General features: G+C 41.5%; 1 protein-coding gene across 1 annotated transcript in view; it reads left to right on the top strand.

The window, feature by feature from the left end:
• The first annotated feature begins 891 nt into the window (after positions 1-891).
• MGAT4A (alpha-1,3-mannosyl-glycoprotein 4-beta-N-acetylglucosaminyltransferase A) overlaps positions 892-24,736 on the top strand; it is an 80,235-nt gene continuing 56,390 nt past the window's right edge. Inside the window, exons 1-2 of the mRNA XM_085321546.1 lie at positions 892-1,015; positions 5,509-5,806. Of these exons, the coding sequence (XP_085177672.1) occupies positions 5,713-5,806 (94 nt within the window). The 5' untranslated portion in view covers positions 892-1,015; positions 5,509-5,712. The remainder of the gene's footprint in view (positions 1,016-5,508; positions 5,807-24,736) is intronic.

The following is a 24,736-nucleotide window of genomic DNA, read 5'->3' as shown; positions in this document are numbered from 1 at the left end:
TCATGCAGTCCAGCAGTAACGACCCTCTGGAGGAAAGCAAGCTTATTTTCACACCTCCAAAGCCGTACCTGTTTAACAGCTTCTTGGGCAGCGTGCATGCCATTGCGACATGAATGCTCTCCCCACATCCACACCAGCGATTCGTACAAAGGACAGAGGGTCCATTTAACCGGTGTGAAGCAACGAGCTGCCTGCTAAATCAAGCAGTTTGCTCTGGGAGACAACTAGCGCAGCATGCACCYATGGGTAAAATTCATGAGCCTGGCCGCTTGTCACTGGAGAACAAGCRCATCACACAAGGCACAGGCACGTGCTATGCGCTTGGCACAGACAGGCAGYGCAAGAACTTGTGTGCTGAGCTCAACTCCCCTTTGGGAGTACAAATGTACCCTCGCACCCCAGGCCAGAGGCCTGGCCCAAAAATGACACGGGAAGACCTTCTACCACCACCACCACGGAAATGAACCCCCTCCAGCTACCCACTGAGAAACCCATAAGCAAGCGCTCAGGCTACCAACCCCTCTATGGCCTCCTCCAGAGAAACAAACCCAAAAGTACAGCTTAACAAGCACGGACAGACTTTATGTGGAAAAAAGTGGGCAGCAGCTTCCACCCACCGCCTGCGCCCGCAACGCAACAACTGAGAGAGGCCTCGCGAGACTGAGGCCTTTATAGCCGCGGCCGAAGGGAGCGACAGGCAGCTCAGCCAATGAGCGGCGCACCTCGGCGCGACGCCCGTTCCCATTGGCTGCCTGCGGGGACGGCGTTGGGCCGGGGGCGGGGCTTCCGCGGCGGGGCTGCCGGGGGGGGGCGCGGTGGGGGCGGAGCGCGGCCCCGCGCGGCTCCACGGAGCCGGGCGCGGGGGGCGGCTGCGCGAGCCCGGCGCGGCGCTGACGAGGGCGGGCGGGGGAAGGAGGGAGAGGGGAGCGCGAGCCCCGGCGCGAGCCGAGACAGTCGCTCGCCGCCGCCGCGCGCCCCCGCGGCTCCCCCTGCCGGAGCGCAGCGCAGCGCACAGGTGAGGATGGCAGCGGCGCTGCCCGGGACCCGGTTCCCCCAGCGGTCCCCGAGCCCCCGGTGCCGGTTTCGGGCTCAGCTTGGAGCCGGCAGTCGGGTAGGGGTAGCTACGGCGGACCATCCCCTCCACCCCCGCTTTGCCCCCCCGCCCYCTGGTCTTTTGGAAGCTGGGACCGGACATCCCTGCTTTTCTGCACCCTTCGGTGTGGTTTTGCAGTGGAGGCGCTTCCCCTTCGCACCCTGCGGCGTTGCGCGAGGGAGGGCGGCGAGGGGCCGTCCTGCTCCGCGGTCCGTATGCATGCACCCTTTTGCGCGCACATGCACCTGCGTGGTGGTGTAACGAGAGCTTGCGGGTCCTTCGCAGGACTTGCTGCTACCCCTTTCCTCCGCCCAGCGCTGGGGGTGGCCGCGGCCCTTAGCGGAGCGTGAGGAGGGCGCCGCGGAGGTCCGGAGCGGAGATGCTCCCCCTCCTCCCGCGGCTGCCCCTTCTCTCTCTTTCCTCCCCTCCTCTTTCTCCCTCCGCTCCGGGGGTGCTGGGAATCTGAAGGGTTTTTTAGCAGAGTTTGCAGCTTCCTTTCCCTCTTCCTCCCGCCTCCCTTCCCCCTTTCCAAAATCTCCTTCCAGGCGCGTTGGGCGCCGCGCAGGTTCCCGGACCCGCCGCTCTCCCCTCCATCGCCGTTAGCTCTCGCCCGCCCGCCGCTGCTGCCCGCCTGAATCCTCGCTCCCCGAGTAACCATTCACTAACGGGGAGGAGGGGGGCGGCGGAAACGGCGAGGAAGATCCCGACTAACTCGGGACGCACCGCCGCGGCCGCCTCCGTTTCCGCAGCGGGCTGAGGGGGGGACTCGCCTGCGAAATGGCAGCGCGGTGGCGGGCGGCGAGCCCGGGCGTCAGCCGCCGGCCCTGCCGGTAACGGCCGCCGGCCCTGCCGGTAACGGCCGCCGGCCCTGCCGGTAACGGCCGCCGGTGGCGGCGCGCGGGCGCCGCGGAGCGGAGCGGAAGGCGGCGTTGCCGCCTCGGCCGCGGGGTTACGCTGAAGTTGCGGTGTCCGGGCGGCCCCGGTGCTGGGGGCTCCGCCGGCCCCGGAGCCGGGGGAGGCAGCACCTCCAGGCGGCCGCCGAAGCGGCGGGCCCGTGTCTCCCGCTGGGCGCTCACCTGCGGAGCGGGGTGGCAGTGACCTCCTTTGGGCAGAGATGGAGGAAAACGGGTTTTCATTCGCCGCCGGCGACAGAGGGTGCCGGTGTCGGCACGGAGGATGGAGCCAGCGGGCTTGGGGAGGGGGTTCAGCTTCCAGGCTGGGGCCCTCAGCTCTGGGTAGCAGGAAATGTTTCGTTGAAAATAGGGTGAAAAAGGCTCTGCCTAGAAATTCTCCCACCTCCTTTCCTTCTTGTTTTCTTTTAATAACGTACAGCTCTTGTACGCCTTACAGAGCAACCTTCTAAATACAGTACTGATGCCACCGTAGGTGCTTTTGCAGAATGGGTATGGGCTGATCCTCTCAGAAGTCTGACACTTTTCAGGCTTTGAACCTGCACAGCCAAACCCTTCAGCAAGCGTGTAAGGAAGCCAGCTGAGCATTTGCAGGGGCATTGAAGTGTATCAGATTTTATGGTTTGCAATTGAAACTCTGCTTTGTATGTATTACAGGAGTGTCTTGATACATACAGAAGCTTTATGGTTTATTTAAGACATGATTCAGTAGGGTGCTGCTCAGCTTCTGCGAGATGCTGAGTACCTCTGGTTCCCATGGCCTTCAGCATCCAGCAGGGTCATTCCTGTTTGCAGTGGCAAGGTTTAAGTTGTGTCAGTGCTGGAAAATTTCACAGGCKTCATGTATCTAGTTCTACTCTGCCATAACATAGGCTTAAACAGAATTACCCSTCAGTTAAATTAGCTTAGCTTGTGTCGTAAATTATTGAACAAATCTAAAGTGACCACCTGGGAGTTAAATAATTTATGTGCATCTACATGTGGATTTTTGCTGGCTTAACTAGATCATTTTTTAAAAGCTAAAATGCTTCTAGTACATGTATGGCCTTGATGTATGCAGTCTGATGTAGTGAAATACTTGAGTAATCGTCCAAGCACTGTTAAACTATAGCTGAGCTGCTTACGCCTGTGTTAAGAGGAGTGGGTGAAGGGGGCAACACCAGAAGAACCCTGGTCTTGTATAAAGCATACAGAGAATAAGGATAAAAGTAGAACCAGCCCACTCAAAACCAGGATAATTCTTAATTTAACACAGTTTTATGCATACTCACAGGTAATGTAATCATTTTACTATTGATTTTTTCCTTATTTTCTCTTCCCCTCTCCTCCCCATTTTAAAATTCTTTCAGGTGATATTTTTCTGTAGCTTTAAATAGCACAGTGAGAAGCCCCGATCACAACCTCTAGATTTTGTGGCAGCAAATGTAAAAATGGTGCCCAGACTTTCTGGCAAGGCATACAGTTCACTTTCCTTGTGTTATCAGATGGTATTTTTACTTTTCTAGCTACCTTGTCTGGTTGCATATTGGACCAGTGGTGTGTTGCCCCTGCTGGGATAATCCACCTAGCTTGTATCCTGGTCCTTTGTGTCCGCTTGGAGTTGTTCTGGAGGGATGTGACTGCAGCTAGAATAAATAGTGGTTAAGGCAGGCTACAGATTAGGCATTCTTGCTTCAGAGCAACTTTAGCCCTGTTAAACAGTCAGTGTCATTGGCATTGTCAGTGTCTTAGTCACTTATTCTAGTAGTCTGGGAATGACCTGAATTGTTCTTGCAGCCAAGCCACATGAAACTTTGGGCTTCTGGGATTCTTTTCTATCCTTGTTATTAAAGTTCACTCAGACTTTCGTTGTGTGACCTAATTGCTGTTGCCTACTCCTCTGACTTCTGTGATGTCCATCTCCTATTCAAAGTGTTTGTGCTGATAATATTTCATGGCATGCTGTGCTCTCCATGTTAGTTTTCTTTACATCTCTCAGCTATCTTTATCTTTCATTGTGTTGAATTCAAGTTTCCTATTTCATAAAGCCTTTCATAGTTCTTTCTGTTCCTGCTCGTTATTTTGTTTCTTACTGAATTTTACTATCCACTTTGTCCACTTCCTACATACATGCATTTGTTCTGTACTTCATAAGCAGTATGTGATTTCCAAGTTAATGTTTAAAGTCAAAGTCCTGTCTGTGCATAAAATTCCTCAACGTGCAAAGCACATTACTAGCACAGTATGTGAGGTAATCATAGTCAGAAGGTAACCGCTTTCTGTAGCCTGGAAGTTGTGAGCAAAGTTTGAACACAAAAAACATGTGGTTCTGTAACTTAGTTGATCTCTACCGTTCCTTTGTTAACCACACCTGCGTGTTCATCCTGTCTTGTTTCAAGTTCTTTCGTAAGGGTTGTGTGTGCTGCAGTAGCTCAGATTTGACTGGAATTTCTAGGTACTAGTATAATAATAATAATGAAAAATTTCCCTGATGTTCTAAATGTACCCAGGGAAAAGATTGATGGAGATTGCTTGTGATGGGGAAAAGTCAAGGGAAGTCTTTATTGCTGGATAATATTCATGWATCAGATGGAACTTACTGTGGGGGAAAACTGGCAGTACCCTGAAAGAACGTCAAATGTTTATACCACTGTAAATGAAGATTTGACTCTTCAAAAACAAATTCTCCCAATTTTTAAAGCAGGGCATGAGATAATTTACTTCATATTCTCTTTGTCCTGCTTGGCTAGGATATTGTGTTTAGATGCTGGCTGTGTTCAGTTGAGGATTTTGTAGCTGGGATTTGAAACCTTCATCTGGAGCAAACCTAACCTGTTGAATAACCTCTGTGCTGTATCCTTGTGCATCTGCAGTGAGGATAGAGGAGTGGTATGGTCATAGCTTGGTATTTCCATGTTTTTTGTGCATTGCTGCCAGCTGTTATAGAGTGGAGATTCTCTGCATGACCATAATTTKTGCTTCAGATGAAGCTAACTAGGAAAAGAATTGGTTGTGGATGGATCAAGTATTTTTCGCACTGAGCAGAGAAAGAGAAATGATGTAGATTTATATGTGCTGTTTAAAGCCATGGTGTCTCAGTTTACTGGCGATAGTTCCAGTACTACAGTTACACTAACCCCCAGTGATTCCAGAGGGAATTTGTCAAACTGAGTACTTACAGTTGGGGCCTTAAGTTGCTTGCTTCCTGAGAACTCTCTCATATCTGCTGRTGTAAACTTAATCTTGCCTGGAGTTTATGATAGAATTGTGATATAGGTCGTATATATGTTTGTCCTTTAATAACCAAACACATGTAAAATGCAGTTCTTCCAGATACAGCGAGTTCTAATGGAAAAGGATAAACTAGTATAACAAGTGCTATTCCCTGAGCTGAGACTGGGGCAGTGCATGCAGGCCATAGTAATGAGCATATAGTAGCATCTCTCTGCTGTATTTTGGTACATGAGGGTCTCTTGTAAATACTATTTTTTCTTAAACTGTTAAATTTTTGTTCCCTTTAAACAGAACTAGAAGAATAAAGRGAAGTACAGAAACTGATAAGAAAGCTGAACAACAGTTTGGAATGGATTGATTTATGATATATTTGATATGTGAGAGCTACATTTTGTGTTGCTGCTGCTAGTGGTGGACTTCAGCTGACTTCATTACAGCAAGCCTAACAGRTTCTAATCGCTAATAGAACGTAAACAAGTGTGATGCTGAAATGAGATGAGGCTCCGAAATGGAACTGTGGCCACCGTGTTAGTATTCATCACTACTTTCCTCAGTTTGTCCTGGTATACTGCATGGCAAAATGGGAAAGGTAAGTAAAAGGCTGTAAAAACAGAATGTGAGTGTATGACATAGGAATGAATAGTACAGCTATGTGTTGCTGCCATCTGTAAATTGTATAGTGACTAGCTCTGCTCCAGAAGGTATTGCCTTGGTGAGGAATAAATACCTGCTAGTAGATCTTGAAAATTAACTTGGAGGGAATCCTTTAAAAAAAAAAAAAAAAAAAAAAAAAAAAAAAAAAAAAAAAAAAAAAAAAAAAAAAAAAAAAAAAAAAAAGATAAGAAAGGTTTAGGTTAAACTGGGGGTTTTTTTTGTTTTGTTTTGTTTTTTTTAATCTGGTGCATGTTTTTTGGAGAAGCAGACCCTTCTGGATTTTTCTGGGTTTTTTTTTGTTGTTGTTGTTGTTGTTTTTTTGTTTGCTCTGTTTGTTTTGTTTTTCTTCCTATAGCATATGGCCAACAAATTAGGCTGGCGAATGTTATTTCTGGTGCTGCTTTCTGTCTTCCCTGATGATTTGGTGATGGTAATGGCAAACTGCCAATCAACATCATTCAGTGAATTTTGTTTCTCACAGTCTTTGAAGGAAATGTGCAATATTTCTTGTATAAGTATGATTTAAGAAATATAGTAATGTGAACAAGTTAGCCAAGTAATGGGAAATGCATCTATTATAATAATATGAACAGTCTCATAAAATAATGAAGAAACTGTCATGTATAATATTTTTCCTTTATATATGCTTGTTAATCATATTGCAGTCCATGTGAATCTTCAAAAATTCTGTTTTTCTGATGGTCAGAACTGTTTAATGTGAATAAAATGTTCTGGGTTTGTCCTTCAGGAAAGCCAATAAGCTTGTTCAATAATGGTATCCAGAAGTAGGATGTTTGTTTTATAAAGGCCAGGTCTCCTGAAAAATAGTTGACCATGTCCTCCAAAGTAATTTTAAAACACATTCTGTCTTAAATGAGATTGTCACATATTTTGTTCTGACAGTTCTGCYGAGCACCTTATCTTCAGCTGTGATTTGAGTCCGGTAAGAAAAGCAAGCTGAGAATTTTCAGGAATACCGTCTGTTGTAGCACAGCTAATATGCAACCTTTCTTTAAGCATAAAAGAAGAATGAAAAAGATCTTTGGGGAAGAAGCAGATGAGTTCTGTGGCTTATTGAGTATTTTTTCACTGGACATTTGTAGGAGAAGCAGATGCTGTGTTGTCCAGTCTCTGCTGTAGCAGTTGGTCAGTAGGCTAGTCTTGTGAATGTAAGCACCAGTAAAAATGTCAGGTTCTTGAGGTTGTGGTAATGTACAGATCTCTTAATTGGACAACAGAAGGGTAGAAGTGTCAAAGACTGACGATAAAGGGTATTTAAATCACCCCATAAGTAGATTTTTTTTTTTTTTTACATTTTGGTTAATACGTATACATTCTGTGATTAAACTTCGTGTTACTGATTCTTTTCTTGCTAAAGAAGGTCACTGTTGAGACMGTACTGATCTGTATGGTACTTGGTGACAGTCAGTGCATGTTTAAATTTCTGTTGGTCAGACAGGTCTGTTTTTGATACTTGTTTTTTTTCCATCTCAGTGCTCTGAGTAAGTACTTCCTTAATGGTAGTATAAAAGTTATGCTTTTTATCTTCCTCCAGATCTTTCTGTTGAACATTAAGATGGTAATTTGTTAAATAAAAGTCAGTGTAACAAGATGTCAGTAAAATATTAAGTAATCATGAATTGCAGTTACATAACTGTGATCTAAGCAGTTTGCTATTAGGGTATTCCTTCAAGTAAAATTTATACGTATGATAAAATATTAAGTATAAGACTAACATAGATTTGAGTTCTTTCAGTACCCTGTTTTAAACTCAAGACATTTCCACACTAATGTGAAAAGCTTTGAAACTGACTATATACATATATGTATGTAGCATACTGTGTATATAAAGTATATATATACATACATGCATACATACATATATGTGTATACATGTGTATAAATTTATTCTCTAAACTTGTTATCATTTTATTTAGTAAGCCTTATGGGATGATCTTTTAATTCTTTGATCACTTTTTCATTTCAAATTATTGACTGGTTCAATTATAAGCAAATAAGGCACTTGCTCCCATTCATGAGAGGCTCTGAGGTTTCACTACTATGATCATTATCTTTTTTTATTTATCTACATTTATATGGTATGTATTAGACTCCTATAGGCATTTATCAGTCTTGGATAGCAAGTAAATCTACTCTTACAAAGCACTCAAAAATAAAATACTATTACAATTTTTAAAAGAAAAAAGCAAACCCCCAAATTCTTAGCTTCTAGTGGTAACCAAGCAAATTTTGCTTTTAAAAACAGAAGCATAGTGCCTGTTCCAACAAACCTAAGCCACTATTCAGATGATTCGTCTTAATTCCAGAACTAAGAGATCTCTACATAAAGGTCTTGAATGATTGTCGTTTGAAAAGTAGAACTGTTTGCACAATAGTGGTGTCTGCGGTGGTGTTTCTGTAGATCATATCTTTCTCTAGTAACTATGTGTGGTCCCAGTCTGTGAAAACATACTTGTGCAAGGCAGGGTTTAGACACTTCAAGGTRACAGAGACTTTGACATTAGTTTAAAGAGCAAAAATTTATCTCCAAAGATCAGTGCTCTACAAAGTGTAAGGATATGCTGAAATGCTGTTCAAAGGTAAATTCTCTGAATCCTACCTTCCCTGGGAAGAGCATGATTCTACCTTAGTCTGGTGACCAGATTATATAAATAACAATGATCTGTCCTGTGAAAGGTTATTTGAATGAAATGACCAATTACATGTTTTTGTGTTTAAAGTTAACTCTGTTCTAAGAAGGTTGATTGAATTAGCTCTTATCTTTGAACAGTATCTTCAAAATTAGGACAGGATCTTTGTCACTTCCTAGATACTGCATGAGGTCCAGAAGTGCTGGAGCTGTAAGAAAGGAGTGCAAACCCTGAATATACCTGGGGAAGACCTCTCCTTTCTGTGGGAAGCATGAAAAAGAGTTGTAAGGCTGCTTTCTGGTGTTAAAAATATGCTTGGATGTGGTTAACTCATAAATGAAATACAGATTTTGGAAATCCAATTTTATCAAAATGGAGATTACTTTGAAGTATGTAAGAAAGCACTTTTAAAGGATCTGCGCTGAGAAGTGCCATTCTTTTGTCACTTCAGATTCACAGTTGGTCAGTACAACATAAGAGGTTCTTGAATTCCTCCTAGGGCTAGACTCTTACGCAAATGACAACTTTATGCTTAACATCATCCATTGTGTCTGGATCACACTTTCCAATACTGCTAACCTGCACAGGGTTGARGGACTTCACCTCATTTCTGAGCTACAGAAATACAGTATTCTGTATTTCTGTATATCCTAAGGGCACTGCTCTTAAGATCCAGCTAGTACAAGATATCACTCTGTACCTATTATACCAATCACAAAAATTACATCAAAGATATTGTGTGCTATGTAGACTGTGATCTTGATGCTTTGCCTTAAATATGACTAGTGCTCTGAACCTGAGTACGTAATGATCCAGGAGGATTCTGCTGAGGAACTGCTTCTTTGGCACAGCAAACTTCCTGTCATCCTCTTGGAAGTTAGTAAGTAAGGTAAATAGAATGGAGCAAGGTAAATGGAATGGAATTCCAATGATGGAATGACTGGCTGGGTAGGGGAGGGGAGAGCAGTGGATGTTGTCTACCGTGACTTCAGCAAGGCTTTTGATACTGTCTCCCATACCATMCTCCTAGAGAAGCTCAGGGAAGTGCAGGCAAGATGAATGGGCAGTGAGGTGGATTAAGAACTGGCTGAAAGGCAGAGCTCAGAGRGTCATCATCAGTGGTACAGAGTCTAGTTGRAGGCCTGTAGCTAGCAGAGTTCCCCAGGGCTCAGTACTGGGTCCCGTCTTGTTCAGTTTGTTCATCAATGACCTGGATGAGGGGACAGAGTGCTTCCTCAGCAAGTTTGCCGATGCTGCCAAGCWGGGAGGAGTGGCTGATACACCTGAGGGCTGTGCTGCCATTCAGAGAGAGCTRGACAGGCTGGAGAGGTGGGCGGAGAGGAACCTCGTGAGKTTCAACAAGGGCAAGTGCAGAGTCCTGCACCTAGGGAGGAATAACCCCATGCACCACTACAGGCAAGGGGCTGACCTTGTGGAGAGCATCTCTGCAGAGAAGAACCTGGGAGTGCTGGTGGACAAGTTGACCATGAGCCAGCAATGTGGCCTTGTGGCCAAGAAAGCCAATGGTCTGCTGGGGTGCATTGGGAAGAGTGTTGCCAGCAGGTGGAGGGAGGTGATCCTGCCCCTCTCCTCATCCCTGGKGAGGCCTCATCTGGAGTACTGTGTGCAGTTGTGGGCTCCCCATTCCAAGAGAGACATGGAGGTACTGGAGAGAGTCCAGCCAATGGACTGTTATTAGGGCTATGAAGATGATCAGAGGGCTGGAGCACCTRCCCTRTRAGGARYGGCTGTGAGAGCTGGGCCTGTTTAGCCTGGGGAAGAGAAGACTGAGAGGGGATCTTATCAATGTGTAAGGGAAGGTGTCAAGAGGATGKAGCCAGACTCTTTTTAGTGGTGCCAAGCAACAGGATGAGGCAGTGGGCACAAACTGAAACATAGAAAGTTCCATTTGAATATAAGGAAGATTTTCTTTCTTGTGAGAGTGAYGRAGCACTGGACCAGGTTGCCCAGAGAGGTTGTGGAGTTTCCTCTGGAGATACTCGAAACCCTCCTGGACGTGATCCTGTCTACCATGCTCTAGGTGACCCTGCTTGAGCGGGGAGGTTGGACTAGATGATCTCCAGAGGTCCCTTCCAACCTCAACCCTTCTGTGATTCTGTGACAGTAATTGACAGTGCCTTGTATTACTTATGGAAGGCACTTGGCTACTGGAAGCGATAAGAACTGGTACAGAGGGTGTATCCTGAAAATCTGAGGCAGCTTAACCCTGCAGGATTGTGTAAATGRTGTGGTTCCCAAAGTAGTCTGAAACTAGTAGTGTATGCCACCTCTCTTCYGTGTAAAACATCCTTTTCTCTAATGCAGCTCATGAGCTAGTTAACCAGCTTTCTAGGCTTGCTAGAACGCATGAATACTCACTCATGCTTAGGCAATGAGGAGGAGCTGCTTTAGCAGCAACCGCTTTAGCAAATTTTGGAGTTACTGTTGCTTTCTTGCTGTTAATAATGACCTTTTCTCTCCTTTGGAGAGGTAAGAAAATGGCCTGATCTGTATAATAAAACTGTTATCTCCCTCCTCTTCTGTCTTTTTTTGTAAAATTAGAATTACCCTTCTGTGATACTCTGCCACAATAATTTTAAGTGCTGAACGATACCAAACTTAACAAATTAAATTAACTTAGGCATAGGAAAACATAACCTAGCCTAAAATAAAAGGCATCAACGATGGGAAATTCTGCAGTGAGAAACAGGGATATTACTTCTTGGAGGAGAAGAGCCCTATAGAACCATGGAGGAAGTGGGACAGAGAGGAAAGGAAATGATTATTTTGGGGGCAATGATTATGCTTATTTTTCTTTAAAAATAGAATAGAAATCTGAGAGATGCATCTAAATGCTTTGCAACCATAACTCATCTTAATTTATACTTTGATCCAAAAAGAAGTTATCTGAATAAATGCTGGTTAGAGTCTTCTGGCTGCCCATTCTAATTGTCAGCATTATGTGCCAATTTACCAATGATATGAATTAATACTAATCAACCAAAAAAAGTAAATGGACAACAGTTGGGGAAATGTGGGGTTGCAGTAAGGGAAAAGGAAGGAATGGAATGGTGAAGTAGAAAGTGCATATAACAATTCATGTCAGTCAATTTGTGAGGTGAACAAGGTCTATTTTTCTTTTCTTTTGAATAGAAAGGAAGTGTTGGTTTCCTTTAGAAATGCTGTTGCAGATTTCTAGGAGTTGAATTTAAAGGAAGTAGTTTCCTTTTTAACACCAGCACAGCACATGAGTATTACTGAAGTTTTAATCTAAAATACACTTCAGATTTGATTTCCAAAGTTGACAAATTCACATGTGACTTACTGATATTAGAAATATGAGTTGAATTTCATGGTGGCCAATCAGGAGTGTAGATTTAGCATGATTATTGTGAGTCCTTGGCAGTCTATGAAAGTGTAGATGAATCAAGTGGAAGAAGCACATATTTCAGCTGCTCAGGTAGGCAGGCTGCAGTTACCAGTAATATTTTATCTGTCTCGTGCCTGTTGCAACAGAACTTCTCACTGCCACTGGTAATTTTGACGAGTTTCACTCAAAAGGATCACAGTGAAGGGGGCTTTTGCAGCACTGCCCTGTCCCTTTGTCCTGAGTTTCAATAAAGTGCTAGCCAGATTAACACAGCATTTTATGCAATTCTAAAACTTGGTTGCTCCTAGAATATRTGTGATCAGTCTTGGCCTACAGCTTGAGATACTGCTCATGACAGTGGGCCGGCCCTTGGGGTTGGGAAAGGCTGCTTCTTTTGCTCTATATGGGTTCTTTTAATAGTTGTTCAGCCTTAGTCTTCTATGCTTGCGTGATTTCTCCGAAACAGGCTGTTGTTCTCTTGCAGAGGATATCACATGAGTAAATTAGCTTGGAAAGGCAGTTGCCTCTGACACAGCTGCTCATACCATACCAACTCTACTGCAACAACTAAAAGTGTGTTAGAAGTTCTTGTAAAAAGAAAGGATCTAATCTGTTGTTTGTGGCTGTGGTGGATAGGACGGGATATAATGAACTGGAGCTGAAGCAAGGGAAAGTTAAATTAGACAAGTAGATGAGATATTTCTAATGATAATTTCAGTTACATACTGGAGTTTGTTGTTGGGAGGGGTGAGGAATTTCCTTTATAGGATTTTTTAGGAGTAGATTAAACCAGTGAAGACAGTTGAAAGTCATCAGTACCATTGGTACTTGGTACCAATAGAGATTTGGACTAACACAGAAAAAGTGAGTTACACTGGGTTTTCAAATGAATTTGTCACCAAGAATGTCAAAGCTAGGGAAGACTTTTGTCTGAGAGAAATTATGTATATAACTTTGAAGCCATCTTGCTGAAGCTAGCTTTGAGTGGGAGGCTGAACTAGATGACCTCCGGAAGTCCTTCCTAACCTGTTATTCTATGTATTCTTGACTTGGCCAAGTTTGTCTCTACTTGTGCTGAGTGACATGCCAGTGCTTTTCATTAGTAACTAACATTGATGTTTGAATAAGATATGCAGGAGTTGCCCTTTATTATGGTGACCAGTTAGTCTCTTMAAATATACAAAATATTTCCTTGTATTTTAGCAGCTTCACTTGTCCTATTATTGTTAATGCTCACAGACCTTTCTATGCATAGAAGCCATTAAAATATTGCTAGCAGAATTTCAGAAAGTTGCTTGTTTTTAAGTGTGATTTTTTTCCCCACCCCATAGTTTAGAATAGTATCTTATATAATAACCCAATTCCTTCTGTGTAGTCCAAATTTTATTTGTTTTATGGATAAAAAATRAGCTTTTTAAATTTTTGATAAATCTCTACAGTTAAAATACTGTAAATTGCTTCTTGTTGGGGCAGAATATTGGCAAACCTATAGTGTAGTTTTGTTTGTTTATAGTGCACTGTGTTTTGTTTTCCTGAAAATGGCAGAAAGTGAAGAGAAAGTGGTTTCTGTGCTCACAGTGCAAGGCTTTCTTCCAACTAGTCCCTCTCTAAAAAGCAATTACTCTAGATAGCTGCTTTTCAGGTTATCTCCTTAGCTTTCATGCAGCTTTCTGTCATTTTCTGCTGATGCTTTCCAAAAGCATACTATCTATCCATCAAACAGTAAACAACAGAAACGCTCTTTTTGCTTGTGACAGTATATCATTTTAATATATTATTCTCAAATTATTAAATCTTTTTCTTTTGCTTGTCTCACTTAAATGGTGCTATTGTGGCCCACAGATTCATCGTGACCTTATATATCAACATCACGAATATGTAAGTTTCCTCTGACACCTCAGAGAGAGGCTTGGCTAGATCTTTTTTCCATTACAAATTTAAGTAAAGTAATTTGTAAATAAGCAGCCCTCATATTTAGGTGTGCAGCCGCTACAGTCAACCTGTAGAGGTATTACTGGTGAGAGATTTGAATATAAGAAATCTGATGGAGTTGTGTTATGACTTGTTGGATTGTTGTTAGTTTGCACCCATGTGGGAACATGGTGAAACTATGATTCTGAGTTGTTTGCAAAGTGGACAAGTTAGAAGGAATCTGTACTTAGCAACTGAGCTTGTTGAACACAGTCGCTGAGGTACAAATCAGTAAGGAACATCAGCAACCRCTRCCCACCAGCATGTGTGCAATCAATAATCAAACTTCTATGGTACTTCACTTGTTTCCAGAATTGTAAGAGGATCTGAAAGTTTCAGCTCTTAGAACAGTGTTGTGGTTGTGAGGTGGTAGCACATCTTCTGACCACCGCTTCTTTTGTTAGCTGAATTTTCTTCTAGTGTGTTAGAATGTTAAACTAGGGAACATTTGACCATACCTCTGCCATTACTAATCTCATTTTAATTTAGGAAACAAGTTTTTCTTGTTGTGGTTTCTAGTTTGTACATGTATGCTTTTTTGGCTTCCCAGGGGAAGGAAAAGAATGGTTTAACTCCCAGAACAGAGTTAATGACAGTTCTGTAGTAGGAGTAAATCATATTGAAGTTTTCAGAAGCTTTCAGCCTGTCAAAACTGAATGGTTGCTTTTTCATTCTGAGTCATGCTTTTTATTTCCCTGTATGCCATTTCCTATGCCATATTGATCTGTTGCTGAGTTAATCCATCTGAAAACATGCAGCATCTTAACTCTCAAAATTTGAACCTTAAATGTTCAAACAATGTGTGAACATAAAATAYGAATGATGGTTCTTGAAGATGGGTTGAGGGTGCCATACATCTGGGTTTTCCTAGACATAACGTGTTTCTCTTCATGGAAATCTGGCCTGGCCAGAAATCCCTTAGATACAGAGTCTGTTAGCCCCAAATGAGTGGTGCTGCACAGGCATCCTATTGCTGCCTAGATTGCTTTATAACCAGAAATCCCAATTGTGATCACATTGTGTGTAGACAGTGACCGTTTAGGCATATGTGATGACACCTTTGGGAAGCTTTATGTAAGTATTTAGTAAGTAGTTACTGAGTGATTAATTACACAATAGTCCCCATGTTTTGGGGATGTTTCAGAGGAATCAACTGCTCAGCTTTGCCCAGTGGGTTGGCACATGTGCTGTGAGTCACGTAGTTCCATGGGTTTCTGGAGAATGTATAGATGTGTGTGTGGAGATGTGCATGTACATTCTGGAGAATGTATAGGTGTGCATGCAGGAAAGACAGGCCAGGAAGGCGAGGTGGTGGAGTTGCTCTTTATGTGAGAGAGCAACTGTAATGCGTCGAGCTCTGCATAGGGGTGGAGGAGGAGGAGGCAGTTGAGAGCTTGTGGKTAAAGATCAAAGGGCAGRCTAACATGGGGGACACTGTTGTGGGTGTCTACTACAGGCCACCTGACCAGGAAGAGAAAGTTGATGAGGCCTTCTATAGACAGCTGGAGGTAGCCTCACGATCACAGGCCCTGGTTCTCATGGGGGACTTCAGCCACCCTGACATCTGCTGGAGGGACTACACAGCAAGGCACAAGCAGTCCAGGAGGCTCCTGCAATGCATTGATGATAACTTCTTGTCGCAAATGGTGGAGGAGCCTATGAGGAAGAGTGTCCTGCTGGACCTTGTCCTTACCAACAGAGAGGGACTGGTTAGGGATGTGAAGGTTGGGGGCAGCCTTGGCTGCAGTGACCATGAGATGGTGGAGTTCAGGATCCTGCAGGAAAGAACTAAGGCAACAAGCAGGACTGCAACCCTCGACTTCAGGAGAGYGGACTTYGGGCTCTTCAGAGACCTASTTGGTGGAGTCTCATGAGTTAAGGTCCTAGAAGGAAGGGGGGTCCAGGAGAGCTGGCTAGTATTCAGACATCACTTCCTCCAAGCTCAAGAGTGGTGCATCCCTATGAGTAAGAAGTGGACAAGTGGGCAGTGAGGTGGATTGGGAACTGGCTGAAAGGCAGAGCTCAGAGGGTCGTCATCAGTGGTACAGAGTCTAGTCAGAGGCCTGTGGCCAGTGGCGTCCCCCAGGGCTCAGTACTGGGTCCCATCCTGTTCAACTTATTCATCAGTGGCCTGGATGAGGGGACAGAGTGCCTCCTCAGCAAGTTTGCCGATGCTACCAAGCAGGGAGGAGTGGCTGATACACCTGAGGGCTGTGCTGCCATTCAGAGAGACCTGGACAGGCTGGAGAGTTGGGCGGAGAGGAACCTCGTGAGTTTCAACAAGGGCAAGTGCAGAGTCCTGCACCTCGGGAAAAATAACCCTAGGCACCAGTCCAAGGTGGGGGCTGACCTTGTGGAGAGCAKCTCTGCAGAGAAGGACCTGGGAGTGCTGGTGGATGACAAGTTGCCCATGAGCCAGCAATGTGGCCTTGTGGCCAAGAAAGCCAATGGTCTGCTGGGGTGCGTTAGGAAGAGTGTTGCCAGCAGGTGGAGGGAGGTGATCCTGCCCCTCTCCTCATCCCTGGTGAGGCCTCATCTGGAGTACTGTGTGCAGYTGTGGGCTCCCCATTCCAAGAGAGACATGGAGGTACTGGAGAGAGTCCAGCGTAGGGCTACGAAGATGATSAGAGGGCTGGAGCACCTGCCCTGTGAGGAGCGGCTGTGAGAGCTGGGCCTGTTTAGCCTGGGGAAGAGAAGACTGAGGGGGGATCTGATCAATGTGTACAAGCACCTGAAGGGAGGATGTCAAGGGGATGGGGCCAAACTCTTTTTAGTTCTCCCATGTGACAGGACCAGAGGCAATGAGCAGAAATTGAAGCACAGGAAGTTCTGCCTGAACGTGAGGGGGAATTTCTTCCCTGGGAGAGTGACAGAGCACTGGAGCAGGTTGTTGAGAGAGGTTGTGGAATCTCCTTCTCTGGAGATCTTCAAGGCCCGCCTGGATGCAACCCTGTCTACCATGCTCTAGGTGCCCCTGCTTGAGCGGGAGGTTGGACTAGATGATCTTCAGAGGTCCCTTCCAACTTTACTGATTCTCTGATTCTATGTGTTGTAGAACTATACTTAGCTTAGTTTGACATTTTTTGACTAGGAGCGAGCTAAAACAGGATGCAAGACTTCACTCTTGCTCTTGTACTTTGGAGAGCCAGAGATGAGTTGCATGTGATTTTGTGGTGTTCTAGCTATGTGTAGATTGCAATGATGAAAAATTTGATTTGGGTGAAGTGAAAGTTTATCTTCATGTAGGAAAATCAATTGAAACTAGAACATTCATGAAATGCCCTACATTCAGTGTTTTGTTATGAGTAATACCAATGGCTTTTCATTGTTCCCTAGGACAGTCATAATGATAAACTATTGACTTGAACAGATACTGAAAGTAAGATGGCTGTGGTTAACCTTTTTCAAAATTTAAAATGTCATTGCAATTTCTTTCTGTCTTAAGGCCTATCTCTTTATTCTTTTTTTTTTCTTCCTTCTGTCACACCTTCATAATTTTTTTAATCTGTCCTGCTCACTTAGGTCAAATCTAGTATTCTCAATAATACCATGTTTCTGTAAGTTTTGAGGAAACAGGCCATTAGGAAGAGGATAGTCCCTGCTTGGCCCACAGGGAGGGAAGGGCTGGAGCTGAGCAGCTGGCTTGGTGTTTGCTGGTTGGTTGGCTAGTGCTCGTGTTCCCGCTGGTCACATAGCATGTGTGGAGCTCTCCATCTGCTGCAGCACTGCTGTCTTTTGCCTAACTAGTGGTTAAAGGCTATTACTGTGTGATGTCTTAAGGGAAGTGGGTAGATAAGAAATGGAAGTGTTACAGGGAAGTCTGGCAGAAGTAAATGTATGAGGAGAGAAGGAGGGGATAACTTAYGAGGGCTTGGGTGGTGATGCGGAGGCATGGACCGAATCACAGTTCTGCTGGGATGAGTTTATAGTGGTGGAGGCAGTGAGGATCCTGCGGTGGGGAAGGGAGAACTGAGCTAGAGCTGGGACCATGGAGATACAAGTCCCGCAAGTGAGAAGCTAGAGGCAGCTGTAGGGAAACAGATCTAGGGAGCTTGTGCAGATGTAGTATCTCTGGTTTAGGATGTTTTCCCCACCCCACCTCCTGGCCAGTCTTAGCTCTCAGTAGTTGTACAAAATTGCCATAGTGCAAGGTGAGAGAGAGAGAGGTATTTTATTTAAAATTCAGGTGGATATTTTCATATAAAACGTGCATATTGGCTTTGAAAGTTGGACCCCATTATTCTTGATACTGTTGATTTAATGCTTCTTAGAAGTGTAGGACAAACTGCTTATGATTGTGTTCATGAGTGTATTTTTGTATTAGCCTTATGATTCTGGCAAYTATCTGCACTTAAGCTGCTTGCTTTTATCTGCATCTAGTCTCGTGGCATATCTTGCTTGGTATTTGTGCATGTATTTATTGTTATTGTTAAATGCACCATACAAGACAAAAGCATTCATGGCTGCTTTGCTATGTTATTTATTGAGAGGTTAATTTCCTTTTTTTTTTTTTTAATGAAACTATAAATGTAGCAAGCTATTTGTTAAGCTTTTCCAGATATACTGAATGTTGCCATTTTTATCATAAGTTATATATAAGTGAAATTCTAGGATTGATGGCTGATATAGTCTACTGTTCATTTTCACTGGTTAAAAAGTTGTACATATATTGCAATAATGGGTTAAAAGTAATGGACACTTAAAAATAAAAGCTTTTACCCTATGGCAGTGTTCACGTGTTTCAAAAGTAGACATGGACTTTTACTTCTATGTTTTTTTTATGGTGCAAAATAGGGCTTTTGAACAAACTTTAGCAAAGAAGTCTTTCCTATAGAGGAAAATCAAACAATATTTTGTTTCCATTCACCATATTAAAATACAGTTTGTAGATACGTGATGCTTCTTGCATCTCTTCTTCTGTAAGAGTAATTCCTAGCTGGGCTAAATCTTCCACAAACTCTTTATTTTTTGGTTAAGGAGAGGACCAATACAGAGGTTACAATTCTACCTGGAAGCGTTAGCCCATTTGCAATACAGACCTATTTAAACTACGTTCATTGTAGAATTTGTAGCATCACAAACTAACACTGAATTATGTTGATGAAGAGTAGTGTAATGTAATGGAAAAATAATTGAAAATATGTAGTTAAAATGTTGATTTGGGAAAGGTAAAATGTCATTTTTTTCACACTGAGTATCTTGGAGGCTTTWTTAGTGAAGAGTACATTATTTTAGCTTCTCATTCCATGAGATGCATTCCAATGGCTTTAGTCAAATCTAGCTGGAAACCCAGCAGTGGCTTCACTAACCTTGTGAAAGCATGTTCATTGCTGCTTCCAGAACACACTTTTTCTGTTTACAACCTCATGTTTGCCACRGTTGAAATTCTGAGCCATTGGAGGGTATTATTTGACATAAAAACAGTCATCATTTTTAACTTTGTTCTCATGTTGTTGTTTGTTTATGTGAAAGTTAAGGCTGTGAATTGCTGACAAAACAAATGCAATGGACTGAGTCCATGTCAGAGTTGAGATTCAACTAGTTTCAGGTATCCAGCTATGGGTGAATTTTTAATTGTTCCAATGCCATAGTTATAGGCCTGAGTTTGACTGTCAGTGATCATGACTGCATATTAGCATGACGATCGTTTCTAAACCTGAGTATGTGATTTTGTCTTCCAAATACAGCTCTACTTGTYTGTATTGTAGTGACCTTCAGGAATATTGATGACAGACTTGARCTCTAGTAATTGTTTAACATGGGTGCTTTCAGAACAAAAGGACTGGAACTTGCACCTTAATCTCAATTTTTAAACAAGAGTCTTTGATTTTATCCTTTGAAACAGGGAGTCCATCAGCRCTAGGCATCTTGGGAGGCAGTGGCTGGCTTTGGTTCCAGCTATATAATCAACATTGTGTAATATTAGTGACACAACAATTTAATTGTATGTAATGATAACTGGAGAAGGGAAAGAAGTGAGCTGATTTCATATCGGTTGGTTTCCTGAATTTTTTAATGTGTATTGTGATATGAATACAAGGGATAATCTGTGCAACCTTTGACTAAAACTTCAGCTATTTAATTTTAAAATTTAATTATAATTGTAGCTGTTAAAGCAGAAAGTAGATGTGGGGGCATCAGATATGCAGAAGATTTTGAAAAACTGTAAAATGAAGATTCAGTTAATGACTGTCTGTTCTCAAGATGTGACAGACAAGATTAGAGGAAGCTTGAATGATTACCAAATTGATTTGGAATAATGTTTTGCTGTTTGTGCACCCTGCATTTGAATGATAAACATTTTCAACAAAAATGTTCTTATTATGATCTTCTATAGAGACTTCTTTTTCTCTTTTGGATCCCTTTTGCAATTTTAACTTATCAAGTCTATAACAAGCAAAAGCAAAGACCCAACTTTTACTTTCAAGAATTTTGTTATAGTAGAGAGCACAATTTYAGTAAATTGAATTAGAAGTTTATTAGCTTATTAGCTTATAAAGAGGTGATATACACAGAAATATTTCTTAATTGAAAAAAAAAAAAGGGGGCATTTGAGATGACCGGACAATGTATGTATTTTGTTTTGATGCCTTAAGATGTGTACACATACTTGTTTGTAGAAAGTAGCTGAAAATACTGGCTGGTTGAGGTCTGAAGAGAAACACAAGATGTCACAGATGGTTTCTTCTATTCAAATTGACTGTAAAGAGTTGAATTACCTAAAGRGTAATTAAATTGGTTTACACTGTCAGCAAATCTTCTGTAGGCATTTCAGGTGAAAGGATTGTCTCTCTTGTTCTCTTATAGCAGATGTGAAAGAACAGTTTCACGTTACCAGGGTTTGTTTTTGTTATTATATTTAATGTTAAAATTATGATAACACACAGATAGCTGTTCATCACTGTAAAGCCATGCTGCTAGGATCTGCATAAGCAGTTATGGCTTYTGTCATAGATCTTGTTGAAACTAACTGAGCATAATTAGCTATTACATKTATTTTTAAGAAGATATTTTTGGTTACTGATAGCAATAACAAATATAAGAGCTAAATGAGACAAAAGTATAGAGGTGGGAGCAAACAAAAAATGGGTACAACATGTATGTTTAATACAGCTTTTTCTGTGGAAATGTAGAAAGGCTTGTYTGTTTTTTTTATATATAAAAATGCAATGGAAATACTTTCCTTGAGTTATGTGCTTTAGTTCTTCAGTGTTACTGAAAATGCAGTCTAGATTTCAACGTATCCCATATCTTGAAAGTAGAGTGTGTTTCAGTGTTATGATTGTAACATTTACTCAGCTGGAACTTCATGCTTGTATAAGCAATAAATCTTCGCATAAGATTGTTATTCAGACTTGTAGGACAGCTTTTTACCTGGTAATTTATTTTAAAACAATCACAACATAGTGATCTTTGTAAAACTTGTCACTGGAAATCATATTCCGGTTCTTGAGGTAATACTGTGACATTACTGTTAAACACTTAGTAGTTTCTTTGGCGCTGTTATGTATTTAATCTGAGTTTCATGCAAGACAAGTATTGAAATAAAAGTTCTTGCCAAAGGTTGTTTGAAGGTAATGATCCTCTGGCATTGTGAAGAGTTAATATCCAAATTATATAAATTCAATGGATTGCATGTTCTGCTAAGCACTTCCTGTATTATTTCCTAAATGGAACTTTTTGTGCTATCTATTCCTTTGGGGTGAATGGTTCTATGTGGAAGATGCTGTAAGTTTAAAGTAGCTGAAAACATTTTGCATATCGAGAATAAAGCAGATAGGTGTAAAACTCTAAATGTTTTGATTCATTACTGAACTATGATGTAGCACACTGAACTTGCCTGGTTCAGAAATTTAGTAGGGGAAAAACAAAACAAAATTCTCACTGATTTTATTCTAGAACGGTTGTTTGAAACAAAGTGTATTTTGCAAGCACTGCTAGTCTTTTTGGTTTCTTGTTTTGTATTTTAATAAAATGAAGCGTGTTCCCTCAAAACTGAAATCTTTTMTTTGTTCGAATGAACTGGATACAACTTGTTTTAAGATATTTAAAAAAAGCCTTGAAGATATAGTAAAGTGCATATGATACTGCAAATCTAGATGACATCTGATGATTTCCCTTATGCATAGGGTTTGTTATATTATCTTTATAAACTCTGTGTAGATGCAGTCTGAGGGGAAAATCTGTATCAGAAGTTAGAACTGTTTTTCTTGAAGTACTTGACTTTCTGTGAATATAATGTATGAAGCACATATTTATTCCGTATTGTTTCTATTCAGGGCTAGAGATGTGTTCAATGCTGATTGCTTATTGTGGGACTGATTTAGCRTATGAGTCCAGTGACCTTTTTATAGCACTTTTCCTTTAAAGAAGAATTGCCRTAACAGTCGACAGGGCTTCTCTGCACTGGGAATAAAATAAAAACCAAATAGCTGGAACCTAAAAAGCTCTGATGATTATATTAGTCTGTAGAGTCCTGGGCAATGTCATTTACTAGGCAAAGAAGTAAAAACACTAGATAGGTTAACAGTCAAATCAATACAAAGAAATTGCAAATGTGAGATTTCTTTAATTTTCCCTTCACTGTAGCTTGTTGAGTTTTGTTTTAAAAGAAGACTGTTAGCTCAAATGTTGCCAATAACTCTTCCCAAACAAATCATGTGTTCAGTTATCCTTATTGTCTGAAGCCAATGCACAGGCAGGACACCATATGCTTCTTCTGACTTGACCTCCTTAGTGGTGAGTGTCTGGATTTTCTGATGTGTAATTCTTTTTATTCCTCTTGTCCAAAGTAATRTTCAGACCCTCTGTCAGCTCTTACTGTTTGAGAATGATGTCGTAGTGGGATTTTTATAGCCTTATAGAAAACTTTCTAAATTGTGACCTTTCTGTATTGTGCAGTTTGTATGGAGAGACAAAGGTAATCAGTTGCAGGTGGAAACATTTACAACTGTTCCTGGCTGTCCTATCCAGCTATCAAAATGCTCCTTAGGAAAATCATTTATCAGTTGTCACAATTCTAATTTGGCTTCATTGGCTTTCTGATTGGCTAGGAATAGCTTACTCTCAGGTTTTGAATTTACCAGTCCATAAGTTCAAAAAAAAAAAAAAAAAAAAAATTAAGGAAGTATTTTACTTGCATTTAAATCCAGTGATCCTTCTGAGACCCACATATATACTGAGGAAGTAGAAACTAGGCAAAAACACTTCTATTGTTACAGAAGGAAATGAGGATGACATCACTTTATTTACATTGATGCTTGTTACGGTTTTGACTACCTGTCTGAGCATAGCCAGTGCAAATATATTCCTTTTTGTTCCAGGAGGTTTTGTTGCTAACAGCTATTGTTCAGTGGTGAATCAGGTAACTAGTGAATATAAGCTTTAGTGATCATGTATTCGGACCCATCAGCCAGGATTTATGATTTGGGAAGGTCCATCAAGTTTAACTCCTCAAGTTAAGGAGAATAATAAAATAAGCTATTGTCCATCTTAAAAAATATAGCAGAAATATTAAATAGCTGTTTATTGTTCCTGTTTGGCAGCTAAATACAAATTCTTCACCTTAAAACCTCTCCTTGATTAAAAACATATTTGAAATCTGTTGTGGGCTGATGTTCATTTGAATTGGAAATGAATGTGCATATGTAGCCTGTTAACCCAGAAAGGTGAAATCCCTTAATGAGGAAAGAAGAAGGATTGGAGCATCCTTTCTACTGCATCAAGGAATTGTTTAAAAAAGAGGATAGAAGTGAAGAAAAATCTGAATGGCTATATGCACCACTGCACACTTCTGAATTTTCTGCCAGTGCCGTGGGCAAGTCATAGAGGACAAACCGCTCTTGGAGTTAATTAGTTGTGATGCAAACTCATGTATGTCCTGCAGTTCCTCTGCCATGTTACTCTTCTGCAAGTGGTGTGAATCTGCCTCTTTCGTGTAAGGTGTGCTACCAGCGGAAAATGAAGCTGCTGATACTCTGTTTTACTTGAATAACTTGGGATTCATAGAAGGACAGTGTAATGTGATGATCTAATATTATTATTATAAATGGAGTCTGTTTGYCTTTTTTAATTTAAAATAGCCCTAGTTTACATCATGACATTCTTTGAAAATTTCCTCTAGAGGTAGCTGCAAAACAATAAGGAAAGTTTATATTTTTTCAAACTTTTATGAGTTCTATTTAAATTTATACATTTTACATGGTGATAACTTTTTGCAGCTTTTACATTTTAAATTAACAACTTCATTTCTTGAAAAACAATTTTGCAATATGTGAGCCTCTTAAAACTTCATGCTGTTGAAAGACTAGTCAGGGTATGAGGTTCCTTGTTACCTTGCAATGCAGTAACTTTCAGTGAGACATTGTTCACTGCTTAAGCAGAGTTTGTACATTTAAATTTACTTTGTCCTCTAGGAAGATGTTTTATTCTGTAACTGTTATGATTGCTAAGTTACATTTAGTATATTTTTATTAAAGATACTATGGAAAATGGGGGAAAGCAGGTTGTAGGAATCTCGTCTGTTTTTGTACTGCTTCTATTTTTCTGCTTTTGTATAGTGGAATCTGTGTTAAAGCAGAGTTTTCTGCTTTTTTAAAAGCATATTCACAAGTAGATTGATTCTGAAATTTACATTTCAAAATAGAAAGGTTTTACCAGTAGATATTATAAAAGATCACCTTCAGATTACTTTAAAAGTTCTAGTGAGAATGACTTCAGCTCCTGCTGCAAAGGAATGTTTAAACAAAAATATCTGGACCTTGATTGGATCAGGCCCTGAAATTTTCAAAGCAAACACTTCAGACTTCTGTTAGTGTKTTAGAATCAGGGAGAGAACAAAAAACATTTTTTGTTTTTACTGATTTTGAAGTGC

This window comes from Rhea americana, unplaced genomic scaffold (assembly GCF_003343005.1).
Source record: "Rhea americana isolate MKP2758 unplaced genomic scaffold, rheAme1 scaffold_7, whole genome shotgun sequence".
In the NCBI taxonomy this organism is placed as follows: domain Eukaryota; kingdom Metazoa; phylum Chordata; class Aves; order Rheiformes; family Rheidae; genus Rhea; species Rhea americana.
Note: the sequence above shows the minus strand (reverse complement) of the source record. Positions and strands in the feature narration are given on the sequence as shown.